At 35.8% G+C, this 23,472-nt stretch overlaps 2 protein-coding genes across 5 annotated transcripts in view; one reads left to right on the top strand and one right to left on the bottom strand.

Moving 5' to 3' along the window:
• Positions 1 to 2,091: 2,091 nt before the first annotated feature.
• Positions 2,092 to 3,761, bottom strand: LOC125270615 (trihelix transcription factor GT-3a-like). Of its 2 annotated transcripts, XM_048194378.1 has the most exons (5): positions 3,586 to 3,761; positions 3,325 to 3,418; positions 2,923 to 3,010; positions 2,811 to 2,826; positions 2,092 to 2,675 (listed from the first exon to the last, which is right to left on the bottom strand). In XM_048194378.1, exons 1-5 carry the CDS (start codon positions 3,704 to 3,706, stop codon positions 2,344 to 2,346), a joined length of 651 nt encoding a protein of 216 aa, XP_048050335.1. In that variant the 5' UTR covers positions 3,707 to 3,761; the 3' UTR covers positions 2,092 to 2,343. The 2 variants fall into 2 exon arrangements, with proteins under 2 accessions (XP_048050335.1, XP_048050334.1); XM_048194377.1 differs by having other exon boundaries at positions 2,092 to 2,826; positions 3,586 to 3,757.
• Positions 3,762 to 7,216: 3,455 nt separating this feature from the next.
• Positions 7,217 to 23,472, top strand: part of glsb (glutaminase b) — a 56,830-nt gene continuing 40,574 nt past the window's right edge. For 2 of the 3 annotated variants that reach the window (XM_048194374.1, XM_048194376.1), the window contains exon 1: positions 7,218 to 7,664. In XM_048194374.1, the coding sequence (XP_048050331.1) occupies positions 7,384 to 7,664 (281 nt within the window). In that variant the 5' untranslated portion in view covers positions 7,218 to 7,383. Of the gene's footprint in view, positions 7,665 to 23,472 lie in introns of all 3 variants that reach the window. The other variant, XM_048194375.1, reaches the window with a different exon arrangement.

Raw genomic sequence — 23,472 nt, 5'->3', positions numbered from 1 at the left:
TTTTTACATACTTTTTCACAGATTGGAGAGCCTCTGTCCATCTTTACTTCTGAGAGACTGTGCCTCTCTAAGACATCCCTTTATAGCTAATCATGTTACAGACCTGATATCAGTTAACTTAATTAGTTGCTAGATGTTCTCCTAGCTGAATATTTTCAACATTTCTTGCTTTTTCAGCCATTTGTTGCCCCCGTGCCAACTTTCTTGAGACCTGTAGCAGGCATCAAATTTGATATGAGCTCATTTAGATGATAAAAGTGTAAAATTTCTCAGTTTAAACATTTGTTATGTTATCTATGTTCTTTTGTGAATAAAATATTGGCTCATGTGATTTGAAAGTTTAGTTTTCATTTTATTCAAATTAAAAAAAAAAAAAAAAAAAAAAAAAGTCCCAATATTTCCGGAATTTGGGTTGTACATACATACTCTGTATTTAAGTCTAAATTTGAAGTACTTTAGATTTGAATTCAACATTATGAAAAACGAACGTTTTAGACATCATTTATATTACATTTTCATTTAGATATTACATATTGGTAAAAAACAAAACAAAACAAAAAAAAACCTGTATAATTAAAAACTAAAATGTGGTCTTATTATGATGTATTGCTGTAGATTAAACTACCTATAAGTATATAAAGTAATAAAAGATAATAAAAGTTTAAATTAACCAACCTTAAACATGTGCATATGTAAAATTTTAAGTAGCTTACATACTTAGCTAAGGATTTGAACATGTCTTCTAGTATTTTTACAGTGTGGTATTAGTACTTTTTACTTGAAGTATCTACAAATTTCTTCCATCAATGACTTTATTGAAATATCTTTAAACAGATAGCTAATATCAAGCTATTATTTATTTTAAAATATTTCTTCTCTTTTTCCAGACCCCTATACTGGGTTCGAATTCTGAATCTGAATAACAAAATGCAGAAAAGATGCAAGTAAAAGATTCCTTTTGCAGTACGGACAGTTTCAGAGATTGTATCTGGAGTTTTTGCAAAAGTGCATAACTCACATTAGACTGAAATTATGGGCCGCAGTCTTCTTTGATCGCTTTCTTATATTCCCGGTTTGAATAACCGTTGTCCTACGCCTTCCCTATTCTACTTGCAGAAAAAATGGAACTGGCTCTGCGTTTGTTCCGTGAGTAGAATAGGGAAGGCGTAGGACATACAGCGCAAGCTTTTTGAAGAATACGAAAGTGCGGTTTTGGCGGAAGCACTTGGAAAGCGATCATTTGTTTATATAAAGCATATACATTTACATTTTTTCAAAAATGACAGATCGTTTTGCTAGATAAGACCCTTATTCCTCATCTGGTATCGTTTAAAGCCCTTTGAAGCTGCACTGAAACTGTAATTTTGACCTTGAACAGTTGAGGCCTTTGAAGTCCACTATAAGGAGAATAATCCTGGAATGTTTTCATCAAAAACCTTAATTTCTTTTCGACTGACGAAAGAAGGACATGGACATCTTGGATGACATGGGGGTGAATAAATTTGAAAGTGAACTAATCCTTTAAACAGTAGACCTTTGTGTAAATAAACATAAATGCCAAGTCATTTGGAGCTTCTGTTCCACCTTTGCAGTGTGAAAATGGCTTTAGTTGATGGTGGAAAAAAAAAAAATTGGTATTGGCAATTGCGATTAACGTAAGTGGTAAAATGTAAACAGTAAATTTGAACAGATATGCAGATTCAAGTAGATTTTAACAAGGTAATTAAAAAAAAAACTGGCCCCTACAAAAGGTAAACAAATTATATATATATATATATATATATATATATATATATATATATATATATATAGGACTATACATACATATGAAAAAAAATTATATGTAATTTATTATATATATGTCAAATATATATATATGAAAGCATACAGAATTTTTCCCAATTTGGTTTATGTACTGTTAGAAATTTTTATGTTGTTTTTCTGATATTAAATGTAAGTTATGTTGTAAATAGTTGTAAAGTGCTATAAGTAATGTATAGAACATTTTATTTTCATTTAATAAAAATATATAATCTACATGACAAAAAAAAGTATAGAAGAATTTTTCATTTACAAATAACCTGTAAACAATTTATAGAACAATTACTTGTTTTATTTACAAATTTCAACTTACATTACAAACATAAACAATGTACGGAAATTACTTTGATTTACAAGCAACTTTAATTACAAAATAATGTACAGAACAACTTTTCATTTTTAACTAGTATTCCGAAAAAATAAACTGTACAGAAATCACTTTTGTTTCATTTATAAGTGACATTTAAAAAAAAAAAAAAAAAGATACATAAAAAAAAATGTTTTATTTACCAAATGTAACATCTATATTTTTTTTTTCTCAAGCATTCTCTCAAGAAGAGATAACAGTCTGTCCATTCTCTCCCTGCTCTCTCGTGCTCTCCTCTCCTCCGTCTCTCGCTGAAACTTTATTTCCTCCCTAATTAGGTCGATCAGCTCATCCACTCTGTCTCTTTTTCTATTGTCTGGTGCTGCTGCTGGCTCTATTCTCTCCCTGTGCTCCTGTGCGCTCCTCTGCTCTGTCTCTTGCTGAAACGTTATTTCCTCCCTAATTAGCTCGATCAGCTCATCCTCTCTTTTTCTCTTGAATGTTGCTGGCTCCTCCTCATCTTGGTCATCCACTGCTGAACTTGGCCCTGGTGTGTCCTCAGGGATGGAGGAAATTAGGACAGGGGAGTTGTTGGAATGCCTCTGTCCCAACACCTCGTCCATGAGGACAAACCAGGGCCAAGTTGCAGCAGTGGGTTTCCCATTCACTCCTTCACCTGTCCCAGGACACTTGCAATCCTAAGAAAGAGCAAACAAACCATGTATGTTGTTAACAACAAAAATTTCAGCATAGATGTGTCAATTAACTTACTATTAACTTACAATTTAACTTACTTTGTATTTTTTTTTCAAGTTGTCCCATTTTTTTTTGGCCTGATAGGGAGTGACCATCCCCAGCAAACCCATTTTCTCCAGAATTATCCTAAAACAAGAGAAAAAGGAATCGCTTATGAAAAGTATTAAGACATGCGTGCAATCTTAACATTACAAAATATGACACAGCAGGACATGCATTAAAAAAATACTCCAGAAATCATATTTCTGGATCCTCAAGTTTAGTTAAAACATTTGTAGAACATATATCGCATGACAGCACTACAAAAACACAACAAAGTGAAAGACTATCGTTACCTTTTCTACTGGTTGTCGTTGTTGGCTTTGCATAGGGTGAGGGGCTATTTGTTATAATACACAAGAAAGCCTAGTGGAAATATTACAAATGGGTCGTTGCCTTACCTCCAAGCCACGCTGGCCGAGTTTTTTGCCCCGGTAAATAAGTGATCATTTTCGGCTCGCATGTGAATAAATTGAGCTGTCTGATCCTTTCTCCCTAAAACAAAAAGAAATATTAGAACAAGTTTCGCCTCAGACCACCTAACAAATGAGGCTGAGCAGTGGTAACGCAGGGGTTAAGTTCACGTTTTTAAGAAAGAAAGACGCTTGGCTTTTAACACTTGTTTCGCGAGCTATTTGAGTAAATTAAAACACAATACTTACATTTATAAGTGTATCTGCCGACCGCCAAAGAATTACCCGCCATTTCCTTTGAAAATACCTGTCCTATCGTGAATACTGGAGTAGAGTAGGCCGCGAAGGGTCCGTCTATTGTGTCCTTCATTGCCCGAGAAAAGAAGGGCGCATTTGAATGAGCGGCAGCCTTCGTCGCGCCGCTGTGACGTAATCGGCCTTCGAACGCGGCCTTCGAGGGGTGCAGCTTCCCAACAAACAAAAATATTTATTTTTATTTTTAAGTTTTTCATCTAATGTTTATATTTTATTTATTTATTATATTATTTATATACAGAGCTTTGGTCATAAAACTAAGCATTTAAATATCATCTTACTAACACATATTATTAGAGTGACAACTATGCATTTAGTGTTATTAAGATCTCATTGACTTACATTACAAGCGATCAGAATTTCATCTTACTTTCTGGGAATATAAATATCAGCAACTGCAAAATGCATTTTTCTTATTGCTTAGTTTGGTCATCTCAATGAAACCGAGGTGTTTTTTTCCCCCTTGAGCATGATCACATTTCTCACTATATCATATATGAGTATCAAATAATAATCCAATAATACACTTATACAGCATTTATTAATCTTTGTTAATGTTAATTTCAACATTTACTAATAGGCCTACATTATTAAAATCTTGTTAACATTAGTTAATGCACTAACGTGAACAAACAATGAACAATGTATTTTCATTAACTAACATTAACGAAGACTAGTAAATACAGTAACAAATGTATTGCTCATGGTTACTTAATGTTAGTTAATACATTAACTAATGTTTAACTAATGAACCTTATTGTAAAGTGGGTTACACTTTATTTTAAGGTGTCTTTGTTACACTGTAATTATACATTTAAGTAATGAGTAATATTAAGTAACTACATGTACTTACTATAGGGTTAGGATTAGGGTTTGGTGGCATTTAATTATGCATAATTTATAGTTATTACTATAGTAACTACATGTAACATATGTAACAATGGCACTGTAAAATAAAGTGTTACCGTAAAGTGTTACCATTACTTTCCAGAAATATTCCACAGTAATACCACAAGATCATCTGAAGTACTATGATATTACCATCAGATATATTCTGCCACAGTAAGTTTTAAGAAACATATTGCTGTTTATAACACTGTTCAAGAATAAATATAAACAAATATGACAGTCGGACTAAAATACTCATGATTTTTGTATCATTTCTCAATTCTATGTGAACTTTATATTTGTTATTTGCCATTTTGTTATGTTTAGTTTACTCTGGGCTAAATCCACATATGTTAGTCCCATTTCTCACAATCTCCACAAGATGGAGGCATCAGCCAAGAGTGAAATCATGACCTCGTGCAATTACCTCACAGAGACAGTAGGAGGCGTGAAACGCTGCATTTTTCCTTTGCTTTAGGCCTTATACAAGTTTAGAAGTTTCTAGAATGGGTAGGCCTGAATGACTCATATTATAATTTTTTTCCTCAAGGACGAATGGCATGCAGTCTAAAAAGAACTCTCACACTGACAATACAATTGTTCTGATACAGAGCAAAATAGCTTTTATTTTTCTGGATATTCAAGAGATTGATAAGATATTGCATTTGATTCTTTTGATAAAAACAGAGTTAAATTTGCAGCTTGCTGGACTGTAGTAGAGCACAACAGTGACTGTCCACTTTTTCAGTGGCCTCAGTTAAAGTAGTTTTCCCATTCCCAAGAAAAATTCTCTTGTGTGTGGAAACTATTGTTCCACAAAGCATTAGATGACTATTGACAATGAGTCATATAGATAAAATATTCAAATATATAAGTTGTTTGAGACTGACTCGATACCATCATTCCCAATGCTTCACAGGATTGTTGCATCTGGAGGCCTGTTGCACTGTTGCGGTGCAAAAGAATACAACTTCAGGCAATTATAGTAAGCTGATTCTATCCACAGACTCCATCCTAATGTTCACCAACATAAAGATTGCTTAACAGGTCCTTGAACTGTCATTGGTTGCACAACCCCACACCCACTGAATTGATCAAAACACCTGAATCCAGTTACTTTTCTCTTTGCGTTTTACATATGGAAGCATCAAGCCATGATGAGCTGCATGCAGACCTGAGCTCTTTATTTTACAGCCATTAGAGATAAACAGCTTTCTCTAAAACATGCCACAACAATACAATTTAGTTGTTAGTAATCTTCTCGCCCAGTTTCTTCTTATAAACATTTCCTTGTGTCAGATTTCAAAACACTTATGATGAAGTCTCGTTTACTGAAATCAAGTGACTAGCAGTTTGATACGCGCTCCGAACCACTGATTCTAAACAAAAGATTCATAAAGCTTCGAAGCTTCATGAAGCGGTGTTTTGAAATCACCCATCACTAGATAGTTATTTTGGGTTTTTTTGGTGCACAAAAAGTATTAGTCACTTCATAACATTAAGGTTGAACCAACCACTGTAGTCACATGAACTGTTTTAAATATGCCTTTAGTAGCTTTCTGGGCATTGAAAAAGGAAATGATCTTGCTGGCAAATGCAGGCCTCACTGAGCCATCGGATTTTATCAAAAATGTCTTAATTTGTGTTCTGAAGATGAACGAAGGTCTTACGGGTGTGGAACGACATGAGGGTGAGTAATTAATGACAGAAGTAAGGTCTTCATTCATCTTCGGAACACAAATTAAGATATTTTTTATTAAATCCGATGGCTCAGTGATAGACAGCAATGACACTTCCTCTCTCAAGATCCATAAAGGTACTAAAAACATATTTAAAACATTTCATGCGAGTACAATAGTTTTACCTTAATTATTATAAAGTGACGAGAATATTTTTGTGCGTCAAAAAAAAATTAAAAAAATAACGACTTTTCAACAATATAGTGATGGGTCGATTTCAAAACACTGCTTCGGAGCTTTGAGAATCGAATCAGTGACTCGGATCAAAAATATTCTCGTCACTTTATAATATTAAGGTAGAACTACTGAACTTGCATGAACTGTTTTAAATATGTTTTTAGTACCTTTATGGATCTTGAGAGAGCAAATGTCATTGCTCTCAATAGAGGCCTCACTGAGCCATCGGATTTCATCAAAAATATCTTAATTTGTGTTCTGAAGATGAACGAAGGTCTTACTGGTGTGGAACGACATGAGGGTGAGTAATAAATGACATTATTTTAATTTTTGGGTGAAGTAACCCTTTAAGGCAATTGAAATAAAGCTCAATTAGGAGGTATTTAGTAGCTTATCGGGTAATGGCCTGTGGGAAATAGTTGCTCCTGTGCCCAGTGAGCTGAGGCGCCCTCCAGACTGCAACAGTTCAAACAGGTGGTGGCCAGGGTGAGCACTGCGTTAAACTATGGGGAAAACCTAAAGGTAAACGTACAAACAATTTCAGGACAACAATAATGAACTTTCACACAATTGCCTATATACTCCAATAAGCGACATTACAAAGTCAAAGACAAAACATACAACGCGCCGCGGGTCATACAGTCAATGAGTCATTGCAGGATGTGATGCATGGCAATCAAATATGAAACATGTTTTTTTCAGCCAATGATGTGGGAGAACACGTGCATATATTAGCACGTTACCCAATAGAACGTTAGATGGGCGTGTACGCAAACGCATTGCTCGGTGTTCGTCACTAAAAAGCTCCTGGCTCAGTAGGTGCGCAAAGTGTGGGAATCGACTGTGCTGTTGATTCTAGAACTACAAGTTGTCTTCTAGTATTATTAAAAATAAGGACATTTAACTGATTTAGCTCGACAAGACTGAGATGTTACAGTTTAGGGCTTCAATTGTGCTGAAGGAGTTGATTCAAACCAGCCCTAAGCGTTCGTTCTCTGACATTATAAGGCACAAAAAGACTTTATCAAACGCGTACTGCTTCAGCGCTGCTTATCGGGATGGCAGAATATCTAAATTAAAGATTAATGGAAGACCTTTCATTCAGCCTTTAGCTGGGAGAAGATTTCTATGTACAAAGACCGATGGTGCGATTGAACCCACTGAGCAAGTGAAGAAAGATGAGACCGTCCAGGAAGCGACGGCAGATAAGTAAGTTATTTAATTATTTGTCATTTAGTTATGACGCATGAGATATTCAAGGCTATTGATCGGAAGTATATAGCATGTGTTCAGCACACGCGCCAAAATATTACAGAAAGGGTGACAACGTGGCGCTGTGTGTACACTTTTACAGCAAGTGGGTGGAGAACATGTGTAGTTTTATACGTCAGTAAAATGTTATCAATTTTATTAGGTTTAGGTCAAGTAGTGTTTCCTTCTATTAATGCGACACTCCCTGTTTCTGTGAAGGACATTATTCCATCGTCTTGATATGACATTGTGGTTTTCTTGAACGAATCTTTTGAAGTGAGTGAATCGGTCTCGTTTACTTCCATGCACTGACTCATATTTTCCATTCACAGAAGTGACCGCTTTTTGAAGCTCGCGACTCTTGTTCAGTCACAAAATACCAACTATATAGCACGAGCCAATTGTAGTCAAGTGTGGGGTGTGAAGAAGCATTTCATTGGTTGAACACACTGAACGAATACGCCCCCTTCACGCACCCGATTTTAAAATTTTAAAGGGATAGTTCACTCAAAAACAAAAATTAACCCATGATTTACTCACATTCTTACGTAGCCCCACACATGACATGCAAGAAAAAGTTAAATTGTGTGCACGATTTACTAATTCGTTCCCTTGATTTATTAAATTGTGCGCACGATTTACTAAAACTAACCCACGATTTACTAAAACTAACCCATGATAAAATGTGCGCACGATTTATAAATCATGTGCACGATTTAGTAAATCGAGGGAACAAATTAGTAAATCGAGGGAATGGAATAGTAAATCGTGTGCACAATTTAGTAAATCGAGGGAACAAATTAGTAAATAGAGGGAACAAAATAGTAAATCGTGTGCACAATTTAGTAAATCGAGGGAACGAATTAGTAAATCGAGGGAACAAAATAGTAAGTCGAGGGAACAAAATAGTAAATCGTGCACACAATTTAGTAAATCGAGGGAACGGAATAGTAAATCGTGCACACAATATAGTAAATCGAGGGAACAAATTAGTAAATCGAGGGAACGGAATAGTAAATTGTGCACACAATTTAGTAAATCGAGGGAACAAATTAGTAAATCAAGGAAACAAATTAGTAAATCGAGGGAACGGAATAGTAAATCGTGCACACAATTTAGTAAATCGAGGGAACAAATGAGTAAATCGAGGAAACAAATTAGTAAATCGAGGGAACGGAATAGTAAATTGTGCACACAATTTGGTAAATTGAGGGAACGAAATAGTAAATCATGTGCACAATTTAGTAAATCGAGGGAACAAATTAGTAAATCGAGGGAACAAAATAGTAAATTGTGCGCACAATTTAGTAAATCGAGGGAACGAATTAGTAAATCGAGGGAACGAAATAGTAAATCGTGCGCACAATTTAGTAAATCGAGGGAACGAAATAGTAAATCGTGTGCACAGTTTAGTAAATCGAGGGAACAAATTAGTAAATCGAGTGAACGAAATAGTAAATCATGTGCACAATTTAGTAAATCGAGGGAACGAAATAGTAAATCGTGTGCACAGTTTAGTAAATCGAGGGAACAAATTAGTAAATCGAGTGAACGAAATAGTAAATCATGTGCACAATTTAGTAAATCGAGGGAACGAAATAGTAAATCGTGTGCACAGTTTAGTAAATCGAGGGAACAATTTAGTAAATCGAGGGAATGAAATAGTAAATCGTGCACACAATTTAGTAAATCGAGGGAACAATTTAGTAAATCGAGGGAATGAAATAGTAAATCGTGCACACAATTTAGTAAATCGAGGGAACAAATTAGTAAATCGAGGGAACGGAATAGTAAATCATGTGCACAATTTAGTAAATCGAGGGAACGAAATAGTAAATCGTGTGCACAGTTTAGTAAATCGAGGGAACAATTTAGTAAATCGAGGGAATGAAATAGTAAATCGTGCACACAATTTAGTAAATCGAGGGAACAATTTAGTAAATCGAGTGAACGAAATAGTAAATCATGTGCACAATTTAGTAAATCGAGGGAACGAAATAGTAAATCGTGTGCACAGTTTAGTAAATCGAGGGAACAATTTAGTAATTCGAGAGAACGAATTAGTAAATCGTGCGTACGATTTACCCTACTATTTTTTCCTGCATGTCATGTCCGGGGCTCCGTACCTTCTTTCAAATTAACAAAAAGCATTACTTCCGTGACGTAGTACACAATTCCATGACATTCTACACAATGACATGACGTACTACGTGTTATAGCATAGGACATAGCGTGGTACGTCATGGCGTAGTGTAGTCATCATGGCATTGTCTACTACGTCCTGGGAGTTAACGCTATTTGGACGTACGTCGAATGCGTATGGCTGTCGCGCCGGAAGCTCGTTATTTTACTTTATAAAGTTTTAAATAAGGATATTTGTCTTACACAAATACATTGATTCACGTTCGGAAGTCCTTTATTAAAGCAGAACTTTGTGAAAAGTGTGAAGAGTCTCAGAAAGTGACTTCTTTTACCTTCATAAATAGTTTTGTCACTTTCGTGTGAACGTGAACATGAGGCGAGATTGTGTCGGGTCGGCCGTTTTTTGGCGTAGATGTGCCAGAGGGGGTTGGTGCACGCCTCAAACACACCACTAAAAGTCAATTAACCATCGTAAGGACTTAGAAAACTATTTATGAAGGTAAAAAAGTCACTTAGTTCTGCTTTAAATCTCTACTCTACATTAAAAATGAAGATAGTAATAAAGATAATAAAGAAAAACACAAACTCAATGTTAACCAACAGGCAAGTTAAATGTTCTGCAGGAACACACGTTCACTCTGGACACAATCACCTCTTACTGTCATTTCTTTACCTTGTAAATAGGCTATAAGAAACATCCTACATTTATATTCAATTACATGTTGTTATCCCTTTACAGTTATTACTCTCATAAAATACTTGAATGACATGTTGACTTTTAAATCTACTTTTATCTTTAAACAGATATTTCAGCAAAATGAATATTTTTGCGCTGAATATTAATTGTCTCCCTCTCTCCCGAGTTCCGTCTTTCTGGCACGGGTGCGAGCGTCGCCGCTAATTCAGTAAAGTTTGAAGTTTAACGCAGACTGTAAGGACGAGCCTTTATGCAAAATGTAAATGCTTGCGTGAATTTGTAACATTTTCAGATAAGGATATAGCCGTAGAATGAACGTTTTGCGCTGAGGACGCACATGCATCTGTCAAAGCGCCTGACAGGGCAAACCATTACACTAATGCATTAGCTTGAAGTTTAAAATAAATAATTCTCATGTTTTGATCAGCTTTGATCACGTACCTTTCCCGCAGCAGCTCCTTCACTATTTTTAGATGCGTTTTGGTCCATAGAAATGCATTATTCAGTGCTGTAATTTGATGCGACTGACGGAAGTCTTCCGTGCACGGTGGGCGGAGCCAACTAATCAATAATGGGAATCGTTGTTGATGATTTTCATTATCGATTATTATCGATTTTATCGAATAGTTGTTGCAGCCCTAATATACGCCTAGGATGGCTTGAGGGTGAGTAAATCAAATTTAAAGGGAACTATCCCTTTAAATGAAGTCGCTGGTTTATGAACGAATGGCCGGAGCAATTTCGTTTAAAGATTAAAAAGTTTGATTCGTCTAAAAAAAAAAAAAAAAAAAGAAAGTCGTGTGTTTCAAATAACCGAAAACATCTTGTTCGTGAACCATTTGAATGAACTGGGGCACTTTGTTTGTCAAAGAATATGAATGAATCGGAACAACTCATTCGTGAACCAAAGTTGGGATTTTTAGTTAACTAAAACTAAACGAATTTTGTGAATGAAAATCATGATAACTGGATGGAAGATCCATCAAAAAAGATTGATTTGAAGACTAAAAGATTGATTTGGAGATCAAGTATCGATATTTGTTCGTCAAAATAAAGATTGATTAAAAACGGTTAATTGATAATGTCAACCCAGCCCTAATTATCGTGTTACTAGACCTTTAGTCCTTCACAAAAACAAAAGGTACAATGGGTGTAACAGTTATGAATGTGTTTATTTGACTGACATATTAATTTATTAGCCACTGCTCTTTTATAGTTTGATGAAAGTCATTCTGGGCTTATAATGCTTGATTGCTCTCTCTTTCTCTGGAGTCTTAAGTAGATTTGTAGTCAAATAAAAATGAATTTATGCATAATAAGACTTATTGTTTTGGTCGGAATTCCTCAGCGTTTTCAACATATTAGTTAAGTGACTCATTCAAAACAGAAAGACTTGTTGCCACCAGCTGCCATAACAAAGTGACAATGTGACAACAGGCCACAGAATAATTTAGTGAATGAATCAGTTTTTTTTTTTAATTACTTCAAAATCACTTGAATTAATCATAATAAAACCTCTACTAATGTTTACTTTGTGGAAGTTGGAGAGGGAGTGTCAGCGGCTCTTATCAGCTGCTACTTTATGACAGCACACATATGGCAGCAGTGGAATGTCAATAATGCACTTCCACAAACAGGCAGTGAGTGTGTGGGGAGATCTGCTACAGATCTTTTCAGTGGAGCATTTTTCTCTTATAACCAAACTTGTTATTATCCATAGATGAACGTATCGCTGGCAGTATAATCAATCTTTTCCTCATGCTCTTCTGTTTGCCTGTGGTTCACACAGTGTGCGTGACTCATCGCTTGTCTGTCCATATGGATTATTTATAAGATGACGCAGAAGGCTTGTGCTGTCCCTGCAGAGAGACTTTAATCGAGAGCTTGATCATCCTCTCTTTAATGCTATTCTGTCTCACGTAAGAGCAAGACGACTGCTGTTTTACAGACAAAGTGTAAAATTAATGGTGATTTTCTGCAAAATTTGTTAAAATTTCCACCCTCCTTACCTACTCTGTTAGTAAAAAACTGGGCATTGGTTCAGCTGGCATAAATGAGTTGCTGTACAGCATAATCCTGTTGAATTTGGACTAATGGGTAACATGTTGCATTACAGCAGATTATTACACAGTTAAAAGTGCTGTAAGGTTGTAATTGCTTGAATATGGTGTAGCTGTCGACCGATATGAGGCAATATCAAGAAAGCTGTCCATCCATCCATCCATCCATCCATCCAGAACAGTTTTATCTCAAACTGGCCCTTACGCATGCATGGACTTGCAGTGTTTACTCATCTCATTAATTGGCTTGATACGTACAGCCAGAAGCTGAGAGCTGGCATGTCCAGTTTGAAGCAATCAATTCTGCATTCCTTTGGAAATTAGATATTGACTGTTTTGTTGTCATGGGGATATTCTGTGTATTCATAGTGTTTAAAAAAGGCAAGGATAGGTGAATGGAAATTTCAGGAGTCTGCTGGTAATGTTCTGGGTGGTTCCTGAAGCTGATCACAGACACCAGACACATGCTCTCACAGACTCCCAGAGCTACTGCTGTTGCCTTGACAACAAGATTAACAAGTTATAATGGAAAAACTGTGATGAATATTTGTTGTAGAGCTGCACTCTACTTTAATACAGGGCTTGCCGCTCACTTTTTTCCCAAGGAGCTCATGTGCTCCTGAGAAAAGTTTATAAACACATAAAAATATTGAATATAAGCACATCAGTTCCTCACCAGACATTCTTAAAATGTTTCTTATTACATTATGATACATTGATTATCAATTAAAGGTGCCCTAGAACTTCTTTTTAAAAGATGTAATATAAGTCTAAGGTGTCCCCTGAATGTGTCTGTGAAGTTTCAGCTCAAAATACCCCATAGATTTTTTTTTAATTCATTTTTTTAACTGCCTATTTTGGGGCATCATTAACTATGCACCGATATATAGGTTGCGGCCCCTTTAATTCTCGTGCTCCCCCTCCCCCGGAGCTCGCACTTGCCTTGAACAGCATAAACACAGTTTACACAGCTAATATAACCCTCAAAATGGATCTTTACAAGATGTTTGTCATGCACGCTGCTTGCATACATCGGATCATGTAAGTATAGTATTTATTTGGATGTTTACATTTGATTCTGAATAAGTTTGATAGTGCTTCGTGGCTAAAGCTAACATTACACACTGTTGGAGAGATTTATAAAGAATGAAGTTGTTTATGAATTATACAGACTGCAAGTGTTTGAAAATGAAAATAGCGACGACTCTCTTTTCTCCGTGAATACAGTAATAAACGATGGTAACTTTAACCACATTTAACAGTACATTAGCAACATGCTAACGAAACATTTAGAAAGACAACTCATAAATATCACTAAAAATATCATGTTATCATGGATCATGTCAGTTATTATTGCTCCATCTGCCATTTTTTGCTATTGTCCTTGCTTGCTTACCTAGTCTGATGATTCAGCTGTGCACATCCAGACGTTCTGCCCTTGTCTAATGGCTTGATCATGGGCTGGCATATGCAAATATTGGGGGCGTACACCCCGACTGTTACGTAACAGTCAGTGTTATGTTGAGATTCGCCTGTTCTTCGGAGGTCATTTAAACAAATTAGATTTATATAAGAAGGAGGAAACAATGGAGTTTGAAACTCAGTGTATGTCTTTTCCATGTACTGAACTCTTGTTATTCAACTATGCCAATATAAATTCAATATTTAATTCTAGGGCACCTTTAAACTGAAATTAACAAACAATATTATAATTAAACATATTTACTAATCTAAATAAGTTTTCTTTAATAGCTACAACATTGATCGACCAGTGTGGTTCATCCAATCAGAATTTAGTTTAGCTGTTTTCAATCTTTTGTTTTTAGTTCTGATGTTACATAAATTGGCAATATGAAGATGTTTTTGCTATTCATTTGTTATGAATAATATCTTTTTATTTGCCTCTAAGTTCCAAATAAAAATAGAAAATAATCAAATAATAGTAATAATAATCATCATCAAAAAATGAAGTTCCTTACATTTGTAAAGTATTTAGTTCATTGAATTATGCAGAAATATGCATTACCACATGGTTATTTAATATACAAACAACATACATTGTATATATACATTATGGTACGGTATATACTATTGAGATGATTATTTTTCATACTACTGCACATCCCTATTTTCCATCAAGGACCTTCTGAAGGTCAGGACACGTTTTGCTTATTGATCTGTGGAATCTCTTGGGGATCCCAGAAGGCCTTTCTACTCTCCACCTCTATTAGTTTGGCTCTTGTAGAATTATGTATGTATGGATGGCCTTCTACTCTTGTATTAGATTTCAATTCTTTCCTTGAGGTTTTTTTTTGTGTCTCGAAACAATCTGGTCATCTTCCTTGTTTCATTCTAATTCACACAATCATAAGGCAGTTAGCTGATTTTTTTATTTTTTTTATTCCACTTTTGTAGTTGTAATGTTCCATCATGACTCTTGAAAAGCATTCACTTTTGCAGTTCTTGTAACTGTTAGAATATGTTACCTTTTGTTTTTTGCTAATCAGCCTTTGGATTGTTTAAGTAATCGGTGCAGTTGCTCAGATGGACCATTGTTTAAAGGTGCTCTAAGCGATGTCACGCGTTTTTAGGCCAAAACATTTTTTTGTCAAATACAGCAAACATCTCCTCACTATCCGCTAGCTGCCTGTCCCCTGAACAGACTGTAAAAAAAACGCGGTCTCATCAGCCACAATGTTTTGTTTTTCTCTCTGTGTGTGTAACATGATGCACAGCTCCTTCAGCACGACACAGGTCATCTCTCTCTAGGAGGTTGAAATAACTGAACATGGTGTCAGTGAAAATATCAGAGGGAACGAGGGGTTATATCTTTTGAGTCTGTGTCCTGAAAATAACGAAAGGATGGATTATTGCAGTGCCAAACATATGGTCTATGTGCCAAAAGTACAATTTAATGCCATCTGTGTTCTTGATCACTAAAGTACACCTTTTATCAGTGGTGTAGTGTAGTTTTTTATAGTGAGTATACTGTTAATTTTTTTTTTTTTTTTTTTTCCCCCTCCCAGCCTCATGTGCACTCTTCCAAGAGCGACACCCCATAAGCACCGCCACACTTACTAATGCATATTGTATCCATCTGATCTAGGCTACTACATGTAATTGAGAGCATTCCAAAAGACTGCCTATGTGTGTGTTATCAACATGTCAGTATATTACAAGCAACACAAGACTTTAACAGCCAATGACATTTACAGCTGGAGAGACTAGACTGATTTTCTACTGTTTAGTAGTATCAATCACATCTAACTCAGCCAGTTAAGATCTACATTTAGCCTTAGATGTTATATGAATATGATCCCTGGAGCATAGGTTTTTTTTCAGCTGTCAAGTTTCATTGCACATTTAAGAGTGCAAGTTGCAACTATTATTACAACTATTATTAATTTTTGGTTCATTTTAAGCCAGCTATATAGTAATTTTTTAACAATAGTTGGGTTAAATAAAACTACCCAGCAAGTTGGGCAAACATTTAACCCTAACTGCTGGGTTTGTCCATTTTCAACCCGACTTGGGTTGTTTTTAACTCAGCATTTTTTAGAGTACAGTAATGGAAAGATGAGGCTTATTGGCATGTCACAATACCTGTTTGGACTTTGTTTTCTGTTTTGCACCATTTCTTGCCAATCTGTCATCATAGTTATGCATTTCAATTCACTAACTTGCAATTCGATTCGATATCAGTTATTTTGAATATACTATATCAGGTACAGTACATGGCAAATTTTCTCAAGAAAAAAAAATCTCTCAAAATATACATGGGAATCAGTTGGTACTACATTAATATTGAAGGTTAAAGGGTTAGTTCACCCAAAAATGAAAATTCTGTCATTTATTACTTACCCTCATGTCGTTCCACACCGGAACACAAATTAAGATATTTTAGTTGAAATCCGACGGCTCCGTGAGGCCTCCATAGGGAGCAATGACACTTCCTCTCTCAAGATCCATAAAGGTACTAAAAACATATTTAAATCGGTTCATGCAGGTACAGTGGTTCAATATTAATATTATAAAGCGACGAGAATATTTTTGGAGCGCCAAAAAACAAACAAAATAACGACTTATTTAGTGATGGACGATTTCAAAACACTGCTTCATGAAGCATCGGAGCATAAATGAATCAGTGTGTCGAATCATGATTCAGATCGTGTGTCAAACTACCAAATGGCTGAAATCACATGACTTTGGCGCTCCGAACAGCAGATTCGATACACTGATTCATCTGTGCTCCGATGCTTCCTGAAGCAGTGTTTTGAAATCGGCTAGCTGTTTACTAGCTGTTGTTTACTAGCTGTTATTAACGTCTTTCCGCGGTTGAAACACCGATTAAGCGATTACACGAGACATGATACGGATTTCGTTAAGTTGTGCTATCTTTTAACATACCTTGAGACGTTCATTCATCTTTATTTCATGCTGTAACTGGTATTAAAACGGAGGAGAGGATGCAGTTCATGTGCGCTTTACGTTGCCGCTTCTCTTGAACTACAGCGATCTGTCACGACACATTAAAGAGCACCAAAGCGGTATTTGTTTTTGAAGTAAAATGGGCAGAATTTGAAATATGAGACTTTGTTTCATGTCAAAAGCAACAAACCACAAAGCTTATTGTGATTTATTGGATGTTACGTGTCCTTTTGCTTTTTTTAAGTGGGTATACGGAAATCCTTGAACTTTCCTAGTCGGTATATGGCGTATAACTGTGTATCACATAGACTACACCACTGCCTTTTATCAAGCATTTATCTGAAACTCTGTGTCTTGTTGAGTCATGATAATTTGTTGTTGGAAAGCCACCCATGGACTTTTGATTCACCGCTGACAACTAACCTCCTGTCTAACGAGTTAAATAGGTGCGCTTGAGCTCTCTCCGACGGTTCAGATAATTGTGTCCAAGGCGACAGAGTGTGAAAAATTGACTGAGCTCTTGTCCTTGTCTGCCAGGGAACTTGTTTTCCAAACCAGTGAAGATATTGCTAAAAGCTGTCAAACATGGCTCCATCTGGCCCCAAAGCATCTGCAGAGAATTTTGATCTGATTTTTATCATTGTTAGCAATGATACTAGATGAACGCTAAGGAAAATTAGTTTTTAACATACAGAAAATGGGAGAGGTCCTTGATTAGCTGCCAGGATGTTGCTATTCGATTTGCACAGTTGTTCTGTGTCCTTTTCAACTTGTTGCAGTTTCTAGGGTGTTATGTGAATGGCTTTTAACATGCAATTGAAATAATTAAAATTCTCTATGTATGATAATTAAAGGATTAGTCCACCTTTAAATAAACTTTTCCTGATAATTTACTCACCCCCATGGCATCCAAGATGTCCATGTCTTTCTTTCTTCAGTCGAAAAGAAATTAAAGTTTTTGATGAAAACATTCCAGGATTTTTTTCCATATAGTATACTTCAATGGGCACCAAATAGTTGAAGGTCAAAATTAGTTTCACTGCAGCTTCAAATTGTTCTACACAATCCCAGATGAGAAATAAGGGTCTTATCTAGTGAAACCATCGCTCATTTTCTGAAAAAAAATTGAAAATTATATAGTTTTAACCATAAATGCTCATCTTGAACTAGCTCTCTTCTTCTTCTCTATTAGAATTCCAGCAGTGTAGATGCTGCTAAGCGTATTACTGCCCTCCACAGTTCAAAGTTTGAACTAATTGTTATATACTAATTGAACTAGCATATTGCATATAAAAATTAGTTCAAAACTTTGACCTGAGGAGGGCAGTAATACGCTTAGCAGTGTCTACACTGCTGGAATTGAAATAGAGAAGAAGAAGATAGCTAGTTCATGAGCATTTCTGGTTAAAATGTATACAATTTTATTTTTTCAAAAAAAATCTGTTGACTATAATCACTTTAGTGCCCTCTGAAGGCATCTTTTTTGGTAGTTTGGCACACAGGGATTGTGTGTGTGTGACTGTTACTTTCAGTTTTCCAGTATTGCTGAACATTAGTAGTAACTGGTTGTCTGGCATGTCAATCTAATCCCTCAACCACAAAAGTCTGTCTACAAATTGCTGGTATTTGCTGCTCATAAGGTGAATGAACATGAAGAAATGGCACCTACAATTAAACCTTTTATCTGAGAGGTTGATCTGCCAGCTCTCTCTCTCTGTCTGTCAGGCAGAAAAGTTATCTGACACCTGAAACCCGCAGTGAATGTTCTTCTGAATTGCACGTGGTGCAGAGGTGCATGCTTTCTCAACCCCAAGGGCCCCACAGAGGTGCAACAGAAGTTTCCACAATCCTCTAGAGAGCTTTACATGGCACTAAGTTGGTACAGCACCATAACATTGGAATCATTTTCAAGTAATTTTTTAAATGATAATGGTGGGGCAAAAACAATTACCCCCTAAGCCAATTACTTTTAATTGTATACATTGTTGTAAGGTTGAGCAATGTACACTGATCTTCAGAAGTTTTGGGTCAGTAAGATTTTTATTTTTTAAAGAAATTAATACTTTTATTCAGCAAGGACACATTGGGCCCTATTTTAACGATCTAAACGCAAAGTGTAAAGCGCACGGCGCAGGTGCACTCAGGGTGTGTCCAAATCCACTTTTGCTATTTTAACGACGGAAAAACGGTCCGTGCACCGGGGCGCATTTTTGAAATGGGTTGTCCCTATTCTCTTAATGAGTAATGGGCGTAACGTTCAATAAACCAATCAGAGAGTCATCTCCCATTCCCTTTAAGAGCGAGATGCGCTCGCGCCATGGCGGATTGCTATTTACATGGCGTACACGCGATGAGTCAGTTAATATATATGTGTGTGTATTGGCACGATTGTTCAATTAATTAGCCAATTTCGTTCATCATTATAAGTAGTAATAGGCTGAATTGAAAATAGGTAGCCTAATTCTAATACACGCAATGACTATTCATCATTATATTTTTATATTTATGTAGCCTACACAATAATATTCTTTTACACTGTAATCCTTTTGTTTTTAATATTTGGCATGTTTGTGTGATGCGCATCCCTGTGTGTAATAAGCAAAGTCAATGCGCACTGTGGACGCGCCCAGAGGTGCAGTTTCTACCAACGCGCTCTAACAACAAAATATTGCGCCATTGACTTTAGACTTTAGACCAGGTTTGAGTTGGTCTATGGCACAGTCTATTTTCAGCTCCTTAAAATAGCAATGCGCCGGCAATGCGCCTGAACACACCTCTTTTTTAGACCAGCACGCCCATGGGCGCACTAACTGGCGCAAATGCATTTACTAATTTAAGGACGTGGCGCTGAACGGGAAAACGCGAACGGCGCCGGACGCAAACTAGCAAACACACTTGCGCTGCGCCTTGCTTCGCATTGCGCCGGGTGTATTATAGGGCCCATTATATTGATAAAAAGTGACATTAAAGTCACATGCTGTTCTTTTAAACTTTATATATATCAAAAAATCCTTAAAAAAAAAAGTATCATGGTTTCTACAAAATATTAAGCAGCACAACTTTGATAATAATAAGAAGAAATGTTTCTTGATAAATTGGCATGCTAGAATGATTTTTGAAGGATCATGTGACACTGAAGACTGGAGTAATGATTGGTTGTGTTGCTAAAAAGGCTCACTATTTTGTAGCCTTTGGATGTTATTCCGTATATATTGTGATATTTATTTATTTATTTATTTATTTATTTATTTTGTCTATACATTTTATTTCCGGTGAGAGGAACCGTAATTTAGCCATCCAGCCAAGTACATTAACATTTTTAATGCAAGTAAATTGAAAAAATAAAAATAAAATAATTTAAGTCATGTTCTCTCAATCCTGTCATTAAATGAACATAATGAATAATGATGTTGGGTCATTTTCTTTTATTTGCACCAATATATCGATTCATAGTAATTAACAGTAATATTTAACTACATATATTTTAATTTATGAAAAATGCCAAACACTTTTGATTCAGGGTGAAATGGATCTTTTCAACTGATTCACTTAAACTGACAGTTTAAATTTATTCAAGGACATGAACCAGACTTTTCAACTCTGTTTTTGTTACTGAGATGCTAATAAAACATCCTTGTCTCAGTGCTCTCATACTCATACGTTTTGAGACAAGGAAAGATTGTAGAAGTGGTCTAATGACAGTCTTTAGGAAATTGAATGACCAAATAAAAGGCTCTTTAAAATATTCATAATGTTGCATTATTTTCGGTAACACTTTACTTGAAGGGGTGTGCATAAGACTGACATGACACCTTCATAATCTTGACATGACACGTGTCATGAATATGAAGGAGGTTTTATGAATGTTTATGACAACTGTCGTTAAGTGTCATTCGCTCAATTATGTCATTTTTAATGCAAAGATGACATTGTTTGAGATGTCTTTGTTACGACAACTTGACATAAACCAACACATCATAACCTGTCAGTGTCTTTGTCATGACAACTTGACATTAGCAAAACATCATAACCTGTCATAAACATGACATAGCAGATTAATTATCAAACTTAAAAAACTATTTAGCTTTATGGGTTAACATTACATTACATTATTTTGGTAACACTTTAGTATAGGGAACACATATATAAACGATTAACTATGACTTTTCCCTCAATAAACTCTTAATTTACTGCTTATTATAGTTAATTGTTAAGTTTAGGTATTGGGTAGGATTAAGAATGTAAAATATGGTCATGCAGAATAAGGCATTAATATGTGCTTTATAAGTACTAATAAATAGCCAATATTTTAGCCATATGAATGCTAATAGTAATAAGCAACTAGTTAAAAGACCCTAAAATAAAGTGTTACCATTATTTTATAACAGTGTCATCTTTTTTACGAAATTTGAAATTGTCTATTATCTGACCTTCTGTTGGAGGAAACTTAAAAAAAAAAAAAAACATTAAATGAAAAATAGTCATGACGCTGTTATAAAATTATTTGTCAGAGTATTGTCACTTAATGACATTTTAATGACAAGTTCAATTTGTACCACTGTACTTGAGCTCAAGATACATATTCATGACACTATTATAACAGCCAATGTCAAAACCAACCACATGACAGTTTAATGTAATGTTAACCCATAAAGCTAAATGATGTCAAGTTGTCATGACAAAGACACTGACAGGTTACGATGTATTGGTTTATGTCAAGTTGTCATAACTCAGGCATCTCAAACAATGTCATCTTTGCATTAAAAATGACATAATTGAGCGAATGACACTTAATGACAGTTGTCATAAACATTCATAAAACCTCCTTCATATTATATAGATTTTATGAAGAAGGATTATATAGATTATGAAGGTGTCATGTCAGTCTTATGCACACCCCTTCAAGTAAAGTGTTACCTTATTTTCTATTGCTACCTAAATCATTGTGAAATAGATATTTAGTGAATATTAGGTATATATCACCCAGTTTTACAAAAGTTTTACAGTGTTAAGTTACATTAAATCTTTTGAAAATGACTCAGTATTCTTAAAATCTCAGTGCTAAGTTCTCACCTCACTTACAGTACCTGTATCCAGAATACATATTTCCATTTGGCACATGGTTTAGTCCAAAATACCACTGTGTCAGCACCAGTAATTGTAGAACACAGTCTGTCCTATCCATATCCCCCACCTGCCCCATGCACTCTGAAAAACAAACACTTAACCCTGAGCCAAGACTGGCCATTGTACACCGTGGCTAATGCAACAGGTTCATCACAATCTTCACTGGGAGCTGTCAGCTGAACATAATTTAGACAGCAGTTTTATAGGTTACATCTGTCGGTGGTAGTCAGTAAACTACAGTAGTCAACATTTGAGGTGGATCAAAAAAGAACTAATGGCGCTTTTCCACTTTTCTAGCGGGTTTGGTGTCTCGTGTTTCAAATCCAGTGATGCTGGTAGTGACGATTCTTTCTGACCAATCATTGATTTGCAGTGTTTACACATCACATTTAGTATCGGTACGAGGTGGTACTATTTAAGTGAGCCGTACTGAGCCGTCCCGAGCCGTCCCATGCAGTGGAAAAGCGTCATAAGTGGCCGTTCACACAGAACGCATTTTTCTATTCCAATGCGCTACTTTCCCATTGTTTTTCTATGTAAACACGTGCTAGATGGACGTGCATGACCGTTACACACATGAGTGCCGTGTTTTTAAGACACCGTGTCAAGTTAAAAGAATTTCAACTTTTACACGCAGCGCCGCTCATCAATGTCAGTTCCAAAACAGTGGACCAATCAGAAGAACTTGGAGGCGGGGCAAGCGTTGTGAGTTGGCATGACAACTGTATTATATAATGGCAACATGGCAGAGGAGGCGCTCATTATTATCTTAATTTCTTTTTTTCCATGTCAACTTGTATCTGTAAATTCTGCAGTTTGCCTATTTGTATTATTTCCGTTATTGTAGTTATTGCATCACGTCTCAAGGACAACTTTGATGAAAGGTTTTGATCCACTTCAGATGTTGACTACTGTATTTTTAAGGATGTTGTTTTGTAACAAAATTATGCTCTAGTAACCAGGGCTTAGTATAACTCATTCCAAATTGAAAAGTTTCAAGGCCTGTGGAAGAAAAAATTCTTAATGGATTGACTAATTGATGACAGTATTGTTCTCGCTTCCTGTATGTACAGCAGGGTTGGATGGATGTCTAATGGCTCTCTTGAGGACAGTATAACTACCAGTAGTATGCTACTCATCTAGATAATGGGGCTGGATTTGTCATTGTGTGCATGTGCACAATCCAGAAGGTTTAAATTTTTCACTTCCAAATTACTTTAAAGGAAACGTGTCAGTGCATCCTCTTTTCCTGAAAAAGAAACCACTGTTTTTTTTTTTTTAATATTAGCCTTCATACTGCTTATTGAACATA

Source organism: Megalobrama amblycephala, linkage group LG6 (assembly GCF_018812025.1).
Source record: "Megalobrama amblycephala isolate DHTTF-2021 linkage group LG6, ASM1881202v1, whole genome shotgun sequence".
NCBI classification, from domain to species: Eukaryota; Metazoa; Chordata; class Actinopteri; order Cypriniformes; family Xenocyprididae; genus Megalobrama; species Megalobrama amblycephala.
The sequence above is the reverse complement of the archived record's forward strand: the minus strand, read 5'-3'. Positions and strand labels throughout refer to the sequence as shown.

Bases quoted from the DNA above. Each gene is read 5' to 3' on its own strand.
- LOC125270615 (XM_048194377.1), bottom strand. From the start codon at position 3,706: ATGAAGGACACAATAGACGGACCCTTCGCGGCCTACTCTACTCCAGTA. The intron at 3,011-3,324 runs GTAAGGCAACGA...CTCTTGTTTTAG, and splicing joins TCGGCCAGCGTGGCTTGGAG to GATAATTCTGGAGAAAATGG. The intron at 2,827-2,922 runs GTAAGTTAAATT...GCTCTTTCTTAG, and splicing joins ACTTGAAAAAAAAATACAAA to GATTGCAAGTGTCCTGGGAC.